General features: G+C 35.9%; 1 protein-coding gene across 1 annotated transcript; it reads right to left on the bottom strand.

The window, feature by feature from the left end:
- Nucleotides 1-5,020: 5,020 nt before the first annotated feature.
- On the bottom strand, nt 5,021-14,788 carry LOC107828569 (chaperone protein dnaJ A7A, chloroplastic). The gene is made up of 8 exons (XM_016655909.2): nt 14,609-14,788; nt 13,852-13,954; nt 10,039-10,180; nt 9,860-9,917; nt 7,090-7,132; nt 6,348-6,396; nt 6,122-6,202; nt 5,021-6,037 (listed from the first exon to the last, which is right to left on the bottom strand). The coding sequence occupies exons 2-8, from the start codon at nt 13,944-13,946 to the stop codon at nt 5,195-5,197; spliced, it is 1,311 nt and encodes a 436-aa protein (XP_016511395.2). The 5' UTR covers nt 13,947-13,954; nt 14,609-14,788; the 3' UTR covers nt 5,021-5,194.
- Nucleotides 14,789-15,886: the final 1,098 nt, after the last annotated feature.

Here is a 15,886-nt window from a genome sequence, read left to right as displayed (position 1 = left end):
GAATACATAGATGTAACAACAAACAATAGAAGGCATGTAAATTATAGTAACAAACAAGGTAGAGGCATGTAGATGATAATAACGAACATGGTAGAGGGCACGTGAATAACAGTAACATACAAGATAGAAGACATGTAGATAATAATAACAAGCAAGATAGAAGGCATAGATGTAACAACAACAAATCAGATAGAAAGCATAGTTTCAACAATAACAACCTAGGTAAAAGGTATAAATGTATATGTGTTGGGAAGGATAACACCATATAATGCATGTCTCTCATCCCCACATGCACATAAATATCCTTTGTACTATGAACTCTGACCACACTTGCACGAAAACATCATTCGTGCCAATATCATATCACTCTTTCTTACCAAGTACGAAAACACCCTTCATGCAATAATAAAAATGTCAAGAAGCACGAAAACACCATTCGTGCATAATAATAATAATAATATCAAGAAGCATAAGTCAAGAAAAACACACAATCCATTAGGGCATCAAGTAACCTAGAATCCGCCCCCGAACATGAATACCCATATCACATGCATATACGCTCGTCATCTCGCATATACACCAACCCCACATGTAGCAAACAATATCATTTATTAGGAAATAATTTCACAAATCAAAGCTAGGTAAGACACTTACCTTATCCGACTAGTTTCACCCTCAAATCGCATCGAAACCTCTCTCTAGCCCTCCAATCATGCAAATCCAAGCCAAATATTATCCAAGTAAGTCAAACAATGCTATAGGAAGTAATCCCAAACAATAAAGTTTCGATCTTTGATGAATTCCCAAAGAGTCAACAAAAGTCAACCCAGACCCACATGCCCAAAATCTTAAACCGATACCAAATCTTGATAACACATAAGTTGTCAAGTCCAAATATGTGATTACTTTTTAAATTCGAGTTCAAATCGATGTTCAAAAATTTAAAATACAATTTCTTATCTTATAAGCCAAAAACCACCTTTTCTTCTTTAAAGTTCCTTGATTTAGAGTCAAAGTCAATGATAGATTTATTTTATAATCATAAATTCAAGTTAGATTTACTTACCTCAATGAAGTAGATAAAAAAACCCTCAAAAATCGTCTCTCGAGCTCCAAAATTTTATGAAAAAAGTGACTAAATCCCAAAATAAAAAAAATAAAAAATACGTCAATTGTCCCTGTCTGAATCATATGCAAATAATCCTGAAACTCATCTTTGATAAGCACAACATAATCATTGTAAAATTATACCCAAGATAGCCTTTTGAATCACCTCGTCTGACCTTAAAATGAGAGATATATGATGTTTTGAAGGGAGTCTAAAATTTATGGACGAGCTCAGGGACATAATTGGTATTTTCGAAATTATTGTACCAGAAAAATCAGAAATTTCAAAATCTTAATTTTAGAACCCGAAACTCATCCGAAACCTCCCGAACACAAATCATATATACAACGCAATCATAAAATATGCTATGAACATGCTCGCGCACTCAAAACACCGAAAAGAGGTCGTCTTGACTCGATGTTGACCGTGGTCAAACTCTAAATCCTTAACTCAATTAGTCTCTTGACCAATGACTCAAAATACACCCGAGCCCCTCGGAACCCATTCAATCAATACCAATAAATAAAAATACATTATCCAAAGGCTCAAAAGCACCACAAATAACATAAAACCAAGAATAGAAGATCAAATCATTCTCTTTAGTTTTAAACATTTTACCTTCGCCGAAAACGTCAAAAGCATACTTAGATATGCTGGATCACAACTAAATTTTTTACACAAGTTCCGATAAACCAAATAAACCTATTCAATATTTCAAAATCATAACAGGAGACTGATAATACTGAAGTCAACTACCGGCCAAACCTATAAACTCTCCAATTTTTTAAATTGCCAACTTTCGACAAATAGAGCTAAAACCTTCTAGGAACGTCCAATTTCAAATCTGAACATAAGCTCAAGTCCAAAATTATCATAAGAGCCTATTGAAACCATTAAATTTCGATTCCGAGGTCGTTTAATCAAAAGTCAAACCGTGGTCAATTCTTCCAGCTTAAAGCTTCCAATTTGAGAATCATTCTATCAAATCAATCCTAAACCTTGCTAACATCAAAATCAACCATGCACACAAGTCATAATACACCATATGAAGCCACTCGAAGTCTTAAATTATAGGACAAAATACCAGAACTCAAACGAACGGTCAAATTGTTTCATTCTCCCCCACTTAAACATACGTTCATCCATGAACGTGACAAGAGTCATTCGAAGTCATCAAATCACGGTAAGAACTCATCATGCATATACCCATGGGTGATGTCACGTCACCTCAACCCATATAAACCCATAACACAGTCATAACTGAAGATTTTTCCTTCTAACTTAGCTTAAAATCCTTAGAACCAAATTCCAACTTCCGAAACTCACTCTAAGTTATGATTCTTTTATAGATACATTATATCAATCCCAACTAGCTGTATCAAGCCATCAATATACTATCTGACATCATATTCCAAGGCTATGCCGAGTTTTGTAGGATAAAGTTTTCCATTGTGAGGGTAAATAATTATTACTTAAGGTAGGTTAAATTGACTCGGACATCATTTCGGAAAGCCATCCGGATAAGTAGGGTCAAATACTTTTAGCTTGGTTGATCACCTAGTGATTATTTATTATGTCGGTGTCGATATAGACTCCCGATAAAAGGTAAAAGAAGATATTTTTAAGTTAGGCTTAACGAGCCAAAAATAATTTCAATGACTTGATACAATTGAAATTATTTCGTATGATTTTTATTAAGATTATGGACTGATATAATTATTTTAAAAAGGTTTTAACGTTGGTTAGATTTCACTAATCTTTCTATTTAAAATGATTAAGGGTGTGATTGATATAATTGTTTACCTCTTTATATCAAATATCGGTTGCATTATTATCTCAGGTAGGGGTGACAAATGCCTTGTTTGGGCTTGTCAAGATGGGTTGACTCATTAAATGGATCATTTTCCAACCCCGCTCAAAATTCAATTGGGTTAAGATGGGCTGGATCAAGATGAGCTAAACAATGAGTTATAACCAAACCCGCCCAAATTGAGCCAAATTTTTGCAATATTCTCAACTTTTAAACAAGCATATATAAAATATTCTCACATATATAACAATAACTTTTATTTTCATTTTTCGTAAATATAATTCTGGAATGGTTTATGATGACAACATTATTTTTCCTTTTTTCATATTACTTCTTGTCTTATGTTTTGGAATAAATGTCAATCCATGCCTAAAGAATTCTTTGCTCTTTTTTGAATTTAGAACTTTATTTGATAGTTCTTTATCTTATAATACTAATAAAGATCAGAATAATAAAATTTAATAGAGTTAGAACTTCCCAGTCAACCCCAACCTCTTCCCACCACCCCCAATCCTAACCTACCCAGAACCCACACCCTACCCTAAATAGAAATATTATTTGGAGTACTTTATTTTGGAATTGTAGATAGAATATTTTCATTTTTATTTCAACAAAATGGATATTTTCTTTTTACGATGTAAAAAAAGTATTTTCTTTTATTTCAACAAAGAGTGCTTTCTTTTCATGTTGTAGAAAAAGTATTTTTTTATGTTTCAACAAGAAAAAGAGTATTTTTTCCAGTTATGAAGTTAAAATTTCAATGTTCTTGCATGAAAAGTAAAGCAGCACATTAGTTCCTTTGGTTTGTGTGAATTTTTAAAAGAATAACTGAATTCTTGAAGAAAATTAAATCCTGAAAACGTTGGGTATTGGGGGGGGTGATACAGGAAATATAGAAATTTGGGTGGGGGTTGAGGACAGTAGCATAGAAAATACACTAGAAAATAAATTTCACTCACCAACCAAATATGGGGAAATAAGGTAAAAATAGCACGGTATAGCCAGTTTTCGGACTGGTCATTCAAAAATAGCCAGCGTTCACGAAGTCAATGAAAAATAACCACTATTTTGCTGCAACAGAGACCGATCCAGCATAATATACTGGAGTTCGGTGCACCTGTGTATGAACTCCAACATATTATGCTGGACCGGTATACTTTGCTAACTCCAGTATAATATACTGGAGACTGGAGCACCGATGCTCCAAACTCCAGTATATTATACTGGACAATTATACTTGTTAGAACTCCAGTATATTATGCTGGAGTTCTAGTGTAGTTATGCTGGAACTCCATCATATTATGCTGGAGTTCCAGCATACTTATCTTGGAACTCCAGTATAATATACTGGCGTATTTTCCGAGTTTTGAACAGTTTTTTCGCTCAGATTTATCTTTACATGAAAAGTGGCTAAATTTCGATTACTTTTGAAATTGGGCTATTTTTGAACGACCATTTGTAAATCTGGCTATTTTTTAATTTCTCCCGAAAATAAGTGATAAAGTCACTCTGAAAAATATTTTTCTTCATACCAAACACACCTTTAGAAGCTTTAAAAGGAAACTGCTATTCATGGGTCACTTTGGATTGAAACTATGGGGTGATTTGGACTACCAAAAATAAATGGGTTTAGTTGGGTTGTGCCCAAACTTTCAGTGGTCCTGCTATGCCAGCATGTTCCCCTTCTTTATTTCCAACTCATTTTTCTTCTTTTTCTGGCAATCAATTTTCATGTTTAGGCTGTTGAATTGTGTAATGTAATACCGTAATAATGTGGTATTTCATCTTGCTTCTGTTGAGAGTGCATGTATCCTTATAGGTTGAAGTTGTTAGCATTGTTTTTAATGTTCATGCTATTTACTTAGACAATGGATAATCAATAGATAACTATTGTGTTTAACTTTTACATTTTTAAAGCTTCAAATTGGGAGTTCCTTAAGTTTGGAAGACTAGAAATTACCTCAAAAATGATCATATTCAAGAAGCTTTGGATAATATGGATATCCAAATTATCCGCCGGTTAACCCATTACCCGTTTTCGACCTGCCCATATCCGCCCGACCCACCCGTTTGCCACCCCTAGCTATAGTACACGTTAATAAATCAACCCTCAAGTGTTCCCTAATACAACAACTATGCTACATATAGATTGATGAGGGATCAATCGTAAAATTGTGGTCTGTTATTTTTTGGAGCAAACAAAGGGGAATATCCCAAAACCCAAACACCCCCGTATATAAGTTTATTCAAAAGTGAGGAAGATGCAGCTCCTTCAGCTATTTCCTACTGCTGGTAGCCTTAGCCTTTTTAAAGTTGTCTAGTTCTTCAATGAGCTTCCTCTCCTCACCACTCACCCGTTTCGGAATCTCAACTTGCACTCTCACCAGCTGGTCGCCCCTCATGTTAGGTTTGTTCAGAAGAGGCACACCTTTTTTTGCCATTACCAGTGTTGTGCCTGGCTGGGTACCAGATGGAATCTTTAGATCAACCATTCCATCTACCGTGGGCACCTTCATTGTTGTCCCTAAAATTGCATCAATATAAGAAACTTTGCAAGTGTAGAGAATATTGGTGTCATCTCGCTTTAATACAGGATCTGGGAGAACCTCTAGTGTAACAAAAAGATCGCCTGGGGGTCCACAACTCCTTCCTGCATTACCTTCAGACCGAACCCTTAGCCGGCTACCTGAATCTACACCAGGGGGGATTTTTAAGCTAATATGCTTCGATTTCCTCACACGTCCATCCCCACTACATGTGTTGCAAGGAGTAGATATCTCTCCAGTCCCACCGCAAGCAGAACATGTCATCACCTGCTGGAAGACACCCAGTGGAGTCCTTGCTGAGGAGACAACCTGCCCTTGCCCACCACAAGTATTACAAGTTGATGGTTTAGTCCCTGGTTTTGCACCTGATCCATCACAGGTACCACAGCTTTCAAGCCTACCAATTTCAATCTCTTTCTCACCCCCAAATACAGCTTCTTTGAAATTCAAAACCAAATTATAGACCTGATCTTCGCCTTCAGTTGCGTTGTTCCGTGAACCTCTTCCTCCCATACCCATGCCACCCATGCCATCGAATAATGATTCAAACAAATCGAAGGGATTGCTAAAATCCTATCAATGAGCAACAAGTAGTCAGAAATCTATGCATAGCATATACAACAGCTTGTCACTTGTTTGATAAAGATGGAAACTTACCCCCATGCCCATGCCAGAACCTTTAAGTCCAGCCTCCCCATACCTATCATAGATGGAACGTTTCTCATAATCCGACAAAACCTATTGCAGAACATTCAGCCAGCATAAGTACTTCGAGTATGTCTTTTATATGAAAACTAAATGGTGCTTTCAGTTTCATCAAGTAGGGAGAAAGGACAGCATTAAAAAAAAAAAAAAAAAAAAAAAAAAAAAGAAAAAAATCTACCTCATAGGCATTACTAATCTCTTTGAATTTCTGTTCAGCTCCAGGTTCTCTGAAAAACAGGAAAGCAAGGGTGTTCATGAGAATCTCATATACTAATAAAACTAATGAACACTTATATAACAAGATATAACTTAAGCTTATAAGATTCAATTATTGACACTTAAACAGCTATCAAAATCCTCCCATTCATAGTTTCATAGAAAATATACATCTGATTATGACTTTTGAATTTTCCTGTGTCCCCATCTATCCTGAATGTTTCTAATAAAATTCAGCAAGTAAAGGTTGGAAGTTTTCATTTGCTAGGATCCTTTACATTAGTCACATATCAAATAAAATATAAATCGATATAAGATCAGGTGATATGCGTTCTATAAACCCATGTAGCAGTTCATCTTATACCCCAGTAATTCCTGATACAGCTCCCTCTAGTATCCAAACATTTACTTCCATTTTCTCATCTTTTTTCTACCCTTTTTTAAACTTGAAATAATACAAACAGTATAGATTCTACACAAGTAACAACAGGTAAAACTAAAATCTGAAGTACTTAATCATCCGGTCTTGAGAAGTAAACATAATTGCTCAAAGTATCACTGAACTAAAGACAACTAAGCTTTTTCTTTCTTTCTCAATAAGCAGCTAGAGAACAACTAAACTAGATACATAGTATTCAATATCATCTTCCAGCAACAAGACCAAAATAAACGGCAAAGTATCTTAGAGTTCGAGAAATACTTACTTGTTCACATCAGGATGGCAACTCCTTGCAAGTTTTCGATAAGCTAAACAAGAAAAATTAAATAATCAGCAACTCAACACAAATTTTCAACACTTCTCATTTTATTAACACAGAATGAATTGTGATTTATAATTAGTGAGGTTTTAAGTGATAGCCAATCTTCATGGACAACTAAACCAGCAAATTGTAGTAGATAGGCCACATCCAAGGATATTAACATAATTGCTCGTCTATCTTCATGCAAAGGAAGCAATAAAAGGAATTGAAGTTGCTCATGGTGAAGCAAAGTAAATAGGAAATGGCCTGTTCAGGGGTGGTAGAACTACTACCAAGCCAAGCCAAGCCAATGGGGAAAGAAAAAAATTGATATTGACGAACAAATTAAGAAACATTTATTAAGTATAGAGGATAGGGCTACCATCACTAATGCTCAAATTTTTATGTTTTTCTTTTTCTTTTTCTTTTTCTGTACATTAAAATTTACTCACTCTTTCAGAAAAGGTCAAAAAGCAAACCTTCCCCCAGAATGTACCAAAACTGGGAGCAGTTATGGAAAATAAACTTGCATTTGTTTTTTTTTCTTGTGTCACAGATTTACCATACTGACAGCTTTCTGAAAAATGTAATTTTTTTTTAAATTAAAAAAAAAAACAACAGAATCATTAGTATTTTGTCTAATGTTCATAGAGAAAGTTCAGCAAAGCAGGTTCTTCTGCTTGTCCTTCTTCTGCTTGACGCCAACACCCCTGTTCAATTGCGCTCATTGAAGCAGTTGTGGGAAAACATAAACATGGATTTGAGTTTTCTCGTGTTACAAATTCGTCAAACAGAGAACAGCTCTCTGAAATTTTTTCCACAAAGGACAGAATCATTAATGTTTAACTATGTCCAGAGAGAAAGTTCAACAAGGCACTAAAAGCAGGTTCTTCTGCTTGTCCGTCCTTCTTCTTACACTCCTTAGTCAATCAATATCCCTGTACAATTGTGATCCACTTCTGATTCACCCATCAGTTATTCCGGGGATCAAAACCAGTGCCTTCATCTTTGTTTACTGTCTTTGTAAAAATCGCATATTAAAAGTAGTATGGAAAATTAAGTGGAAAATAGATTTTTTATAAACATGTTTTAACATAACTGCGAAAGATCCATCCAACTCCAATCTCCTCTGAACTCTTTGTGTTTTATGTTAAAACTCCCCATTGTTCTCATAGTTTTTGCATCAGAGACTACTCAAGTTCCCCTACCTATCAAGCAAAGAAAAAAGGAGACTACTCAAGTTCCTATTCGGTTAATAATACAAATTCTCCACTTACATGTCATCCAAAGTAATCATCACTTAAAGCTCAATAAGGTCAAAGTCTTTTGTTATTATTTCAAGGTGAAATTTAAAATTTTAACAATTTTTTTACCCAAAAAAAAAGAGAGATAGCTTCGAGAGGGAAGGTTTTGAAATCCATTCAAGAAGATAAAAGTACCTTTAAAGGAACAAGATAATCACATTACACATTCATATAACAAGTATCTAATGTTCCCCATCAGCTTCAAATTCAGTAAATTATGCACCACTACTCATGAGCAGAGTGTTGGCCAGTTAAGAACTCACACGTTACAATGAAAGTAGCGGAAATGAGGATGCTTAGATGGATGTGCGGGCATACTAGGCATGATAAGATTAGGAACGAAGATATACAGGACAAGGTGGGAGTTGCCTCCATGGAGGACAAGATGCAGGAAGCGAGGTTGAGATAGTTCGGACATGTGAAGAGTGATAAGAATGGATCTTGCACCTAACTCAAACCCAAAAGCTAGCTTATGAGGTGAGGATTGCCTAAGACCATATAAGGAGACCAAGGACCTCAAATCCCACCGATGTGCGACAACTCAACATTAACGAGTTCCAACTCAGGCTTGCAAACTGGAGCGTGGACAATATAAATGGGGGTCCAACATCGGTAACAATAAATTGGGATGGACCTGCTTCTAATACCATGATAAGAGTGGACTTTGAGCCTAACTCTACCCCAAAAGCTAGCTTATGAGGTGAGGATTGCCCAAAACCATATAAGGAGACGAAGACACCCATTACCCACCAATGTGGGACACAACTCAACAAAGAGGAAGAGCACAAATACCCCAGTGAAGAGGTGCGTGAAGTTGGCAGTGATAGGTCTAAGGAGAGGTAGAGGTAGACCGAGGAAGAATTGGGGAAAGGTGATTAGACATGACATGATAAATCTTTGATCCTAGATAGGAGAGCATGGAGGTCGAAGCTTAGGGTAGAAGGTTAGTAGGTAGTATAATGATTTCTCTCTTTTCTGGAGGAAAGCATGGTACTAGTTTAGAGCACCTTATTTGCTCATTATTATTATTCAATTTTATTACTACTATTGTTTCTTTTACCTTCGTTATCTTAAATATTTTTGTTGTCAATATTTTTTAAGTATTTTCATCTTAACTTTTTTTACTCTTATAGTTCTCAAACCTGTTTTGAAAATACTTCTCTTGAGCAAGGGTCTATCCAAAACAACCTCTCTACCTCGCACAAGATAGATGTAAGATCTACGTACACGGTACACCCCACCCTCCCCAGACCCCACTTGTGGGATCAAACTGGGTATGTTGTTATTTTTGTTGTTGTTATTCATGAGCTTACACTCTCGACAAATAAAGAGAATGGCAAAGATGGGTCTTTGTGCATTTCACCTAGAATGAATCTCGACTTGGAAATCAAAAGCATAAAATATAAATAAGAACAAAAGGCTTTACCCACCACTTTTTATCTCTGATTTGCTTGCATTTCTAGACACACCTAGGACATCATAGTAATCCTGCAAAACATGTAAATGTTTCACTATCCATATGCATTTAAAATGACGACCAGAAGTAAATTTTGGGCCTATTATGACAGTAAAGTCCATTACAGAAAAATAGAATCACATATTATCTTACTCTATCTGCCCTAACAATGAAACGAGCCCCTCTCCGGTGGCATTGATTCTTGTGCAACACTGGGCTGTAAAGTCCACGCAGGGATTCTTGACAAAAAAGTGTGGAACTTGGTGACGCCAATGCCCTTGTCTTGCTTGAGGAACTGCATCAACAATAAAAGGGTTTGTAAGTGTGCGCATGCCATGGGTATGCTGAGTAGGTAATACAAGAGCTATCCCTCGGAGCAAAAAACATGACAGTATTGGAAACTTCTTTAAGAGAAAAAGCATAAGATATTAAGAAATAAATAAACAACCCACCATTAAACAAGAAGTAGCACTTCAAATATTCAACTATCCCCTCATGTCACAAACCTATACTAGCAAGTTATACACAAACAATTTAAAGACCACATACCAAAGTACATACTTATATGCATATAAAGAAATCACTTCTTCAACACATGATGCTTCATGTCATAATCTGAGAGCAACTCTATGTGCATCTCTGTCCAATGAATGTGCAAGAAATCGACATATTACTGTTTATTTTGTGTATTATTCTTTGGATTGAATTGGATACCCGTTTCCTTTGCTTTTGGTACCCAAATTGTAGATGACAAAGAAATGGACCAGGACCAGGACCTACGTCAACCTCAAAAGCTAGCTCATGAGGCAAGGATTGCCCAAAACCATAAAAAGAGACCAATTTCCCGTCCTCACATCGATGTTGGAACTCAACATCCCCTCCACGATCAGGCCTGGACATTTGGAGCGTGAATAATGCAAGATGGGAGCCCAACATCGGGTAAACAATGAATTGGGAACTCGCTCTGATACCATGATACAGAAATAGATATTGTGCCTAACTCAACCCTAAGGCTAGCTCATGAGATGAGAATTGCCAAGATCATACAAAAAGACCAATTTCCCATCCCAACACAGATGTGGGAACTCGGTATGAGAGAAATAGCACAGGAAAAATATTATTAATATGCGTATGAACTATTGATCATATGTACGGAGCTTGTTAGAGATGTAACTAATATGATAACCATTTGAGAGACTTGGTGAAAATATTTGCAAGTTGATTATTTGATTCACAAACTTTGTAACAGTATCTCTTAAGAATATCTTTTCTCGACGAAGTGATAGTCAACTTTAATGTATTCAGTCCTCTCACGGAACATCGAATTTGATGCAATATTAAGGGCAGTTTGATTATCACACATGTTCCATCTGACTGATTTTTTCAAATTTCAATTCTTTAAGTAACTTTTGGTCCAAACTATCTCACAAGTTGTCATAACCATTGCTTGGTATTCTACTTCTGCACTAGATAGAGCAATCACATTCTATTTCTTGCTCTTCAAAGACACTAAATTACCACCTATTAAAACACAATATCTAGACTTGAGCGTCTATCTTAAGGTGATCCTGCCCAATCATCATCTGTGCATCCAACAATCTGCTCATGGCCTCAATCCTCGAGCAGTAGTCCTTTGCCTGTAGATGATTTTATATACCAAAGAATTTAGACAGTTGTATCCAAATGACTAGAGGGAGAGTCCATAAGCTGACTTACAACACTCAGATGAAAGAAAATGTCAATTTTGTTCACCACGAGTGTAAGAACTAGAAACATCTTCTATCATTGCTCTTGTTGTTTTTCGATACTAGCAGAACTGGTATCAACTTCTCAAATTCTTCCATGACTGCCTATACCTTTCCCAAGTAAGTAGATATATCTAATTCCTGCTTCTTAAGTTTGTCATCCAAGATATCACATCATAAAAAGAGATATGTCATTAGTGTTTTGGTGTGCGCAGGCTGGGCAGACACCACGGTTATAAATAAAAAAAAATGTTATCAGTGCATAAAGAGCGAGTCTTTTCCAAAACTGAATAACATTTCTGAAATGGATGAAACAAGGGCATCAACTCAAAATCAATAGAGAGCCACAGGAGACTACACAATTGAGCATCAACTTGCTACAAATTTAGCATCAACCTTCTCCCATTGTGTTTAGATATTTTCATCTCACTCACTATCCTTTTTTGGTTAAGTGATCTTGAACAACTTGATCAATGCACCACAACCCAAATCAAGGAAGTCCAAGTTAGATAGTTTGAACTTCCCATTAAGGGTTTAGAAGTAATCATAAAACTTGAATTCCAACTCTCATACATTTGGAACTAAAAGCGCCAAATCCGAAAGACATGATTGGATGAAAGTTGTTCTAAGCAAATATTCACAAGGCTGCTAAAAAGTGGCTGTAGAGTTGTATGAACTGTTGTTGCACGACAAATGACTTAAAAATAAATCTCAAGACTGTATATTGTTCAGGAGATACCACATCAAATGGAAAGACCAAAGAAGCTGCCGAAATCAGAGATAAGTTGTTGAAGTGAAAATATGACCAGATCAGTGATTGTCGAAACTGCTTGAAATGGGTAGGTTTAGGTTGGAATCACTAGGCGTATCTCAAGAACCAAGGATCAGAGGTTGAAATCGTTGAAAAATTCGTCATACGCTTGGCGCGTTGATTTGACGCACTGCCGGAGAGACTATTGTTGCCGGCACATAAGGCCGTGAAAAGGGTCAGGAGCCGAAGGGGATAACTGGCTTTGCTCGCCGGAGCTTCCCGCACCTCGTGGTAGTATTGATTTTCGCAAAACACAGATAGAAACTGGTATTGACGCAGACAACCACATAGGTCACCGAAAAATTAAATGGTGACTGCAATTTTATTATTTTTGCAGTCATCTTCTCTCATCAATGCTCTGAAACCACGTGAGAAATAGCACAGAAAAATATTTTAAGATGCGTCTCAACTATCGTCTTACACTGAGCCCTATTTATACTTATACTTACATAGTACATACTACATATCTTCCAATGTGGGACACTAAATATAACAATATATACATGAACTATCTAACATGTATTATAATATATTATTTGGCATATTAAAACCTCCAGACTACATTTTCACATATTGCACCTACCCCTTATAGGACGAAACAATCCCCACAAAAGGGGGTTGCATACAGCTTGCTAATCACGTCCAGCTTCATCTCCGCAAGTAAATCTTATCGGAACATTCAGCCTCCTCATATTTTCATTTAGGTTGCAATAATATTAGTTGTAAATTTTTATTACCTGATATCATACAGATTACACTTGAAAATTTTAATCCCAACTGTAATGCTGAACCTTGTCTTAACGTAATGTTAGGATACAAGCATATGAAATTGCACTCACTGTCCTATTTATTGTAATATTCACAATCCTATCACCAAAATTCAATGGCATTATAATAGTATTATCCTGAGTTAATTAGTTGCAAACCAGATGACCCCTTTAAGCGATGGACATCAATAATGTTCCAAAAAGAGCATGAAAGACCAACTAAGTAATAACTTTTTAACCCCCACCGGGGGAGGGGAGGACCAGCTTTCATTTTTAACACAACCTGTTATTAAAGATTGCATCTTTTTGTGGAGAAAAGATGTTCTAGTTTCATATTTAATTATGTTGTTGGAGGCCAACATGGTTCAATGGCTAGTCAAAGTGTTCAGAACTTACATGGAAGTCTGATTTTTCTTCTTTTTATCTTTTCTGTTTTTAACACTAACATAGGTATGCCAAGGATGAGAGAAAATATCCAGCAAGCGTCTAAATCCATGATGTGAACACTACCAAACACACTGCAAATGAATGACTTCACAACCTATGCAGATTTTGAGATGTCAAAAAGGTTATATTACTAAACTGTGGAGCATAAAATGAAGATGCATATACAGATGAAGTTCAGTTGCCACAGCAGGCTCACCAAAATGGAGATGCTGAAAATTTACTAGTAACCGATAATTTTGTTAGAAACTGAGGTTGACCTCTCCATGTACTTCCACACGGTACGATTGCCATTCAATATACTGCAAGTACATGAAGAAATATGAGCTATGAAATTATTGTAGACTTAATTTCAAATGAACAGAACACTGTGAAATATCCACAAAATTCAATATTACTAGAGCTTAGTAAATGAAAACAATTGGTAAACAAAGAAAAGGCTAATACAGAGAGGGTGCCTTTGGTATGAAAATTTGGGGTCAATATATATTATACAAGGTGCAAGATAAAGCATTAAGATAGTGTTTTGACAATATATTTGAGAATTATTACCAGTTGACAATGAAGTCTAAGTAACATCTATGGAATAAGAGCTGAGATATTTTCAAAGGAATATTCTTGCATTCATAAGAGAAGAAATTCATCTTCCTCCTTCTGGCGAAGAAAATATTTTCTACAATTTAAGGTAAACCAAACACCATAAAACATGAAAAACACCTTAAATGTTGATTAAAGCAAGTGATATGGGTGTAAGAGTTAAGAGTACTTATAAACTGTTTACCCGAAAAATGGATAGAGTTGAATTTATACGTAGTTCCAAGGATATGTGGCGCGAAAACATTTTCCACTATAAATAAAAAAATTACTCTCTCTATGTCCGGGCTATACGGATGAAGGGAAGCAATAACGGAATCTCAAACTCGTAAGATTGAAGCAATTGAAAATCGACGGAAAACCTGGAAATGAATCTGGAGCAAGTTTTCTTCGGAAGTTGAGTAATATGAGGTGCGGAGGCACGGAGCTACGCGGCGACGCTGAGCAGAGGTCGGAAACGGAAGGAAGAACTCTGCAGGTCTCAGTAGAGAGCAAAGATGAGGCTTTAATGCGAAACATAAAGGCCCTTCCACAACACTACTTATTATATATGTTTATATATTTTCTGAGGTAAAATGGCGCAAAGGAATTAGGGAAAAGGTTACGTAGGCATTTAAATTTTATTCGATTTAAGTCCGTGAAATTAGATTATAATTTAAACTCAAAATATATTAGCCTAAATAAATATTATCGTCTAATATAATTGAATTAATTATATAAGTCCAATACATATGGATTAAATAAATAAGTCCAGAGTCATTTGGCTAGCCCATTTAATTGGGCTAAAGTGACGATCCCACTTTAATAATCCAAGATATCATTTTCCTAGAGGCCCATTTTGGTGTCATATGACGTGGTACCCCAAGTCAAGCGGAAGATCCAATAACGTCATGCCACATTGTATTGGGAAAAAACTGAGTCTGAATATTGAAGATGACGTGTCATGACACGTGGACTGGTCAAAAGGTCAAAAGGTCAAAACGCAATAAATAGCCAAGAGTCACGGGCGACAACAGATAGGGGAAAAAGAAAGCAACATAGGTGTGGACCGTTACTAAAGTAGGTACGAGTCTCGTACCTATTCGAGTCGTTTAAAGATCAAAGATCAGAAGAAGTTGAAGATACGAATCTGATGACGTAAAAGAGTTTAAATACAGCATTAAATGTCAAATACGTTAGAGAATCTGAACTAAATAGAAATGATTGTGTAAAATTTCTTTTAAATATCATTTATTGCTCATAATTGTCTCATTAAGACAAAGACATTATATCTTCTCCTAGAATCAACTATAAAAGGGGAGAGACTCAACATCTGTAAGGACAAGAAATACTATTGAGATCTTACTGAAATACAAAACTATTTACTGTTTTACCTTCATTCACAAAAATATTTTATTTTTGTCTCCTGATTATTAGTAACCCGAATTTCTTTTTAGCTTTGACCAAAGACTCAGATTTTTTTTGGTTAAACAAATTGGTTCCGTTACCGGGAATCTGATAATCTTTTCTTTTAAGCTACATCTTGTCCATTGTTATCACCATGTCAAACAACAACACCAACAATAACAATGAAAACACTTTGGGAAACCCTGAAAATCAAATCCAATAAAATCAAGGAGATTTACATAACATTGAAGTGG

Source organism: Nicotiana tabacum, chromosome 6, assembly GCF_000715075.1.
Source record: "Nicotiana tabacum cultivar K326 chromosome 6, ASM71507v2, whole genome shotgun sequence".
NCBI classification, from domain to species: Eukaryota; Viridiplantae; Streptophyta; class Magnoliopsida; order Solanales; family Solanaceae; genus Nicotiana; species Nicotiana tabacum.
This window is presented reverse-complemented; position numbering and strand designations above follow the sequence as displayed.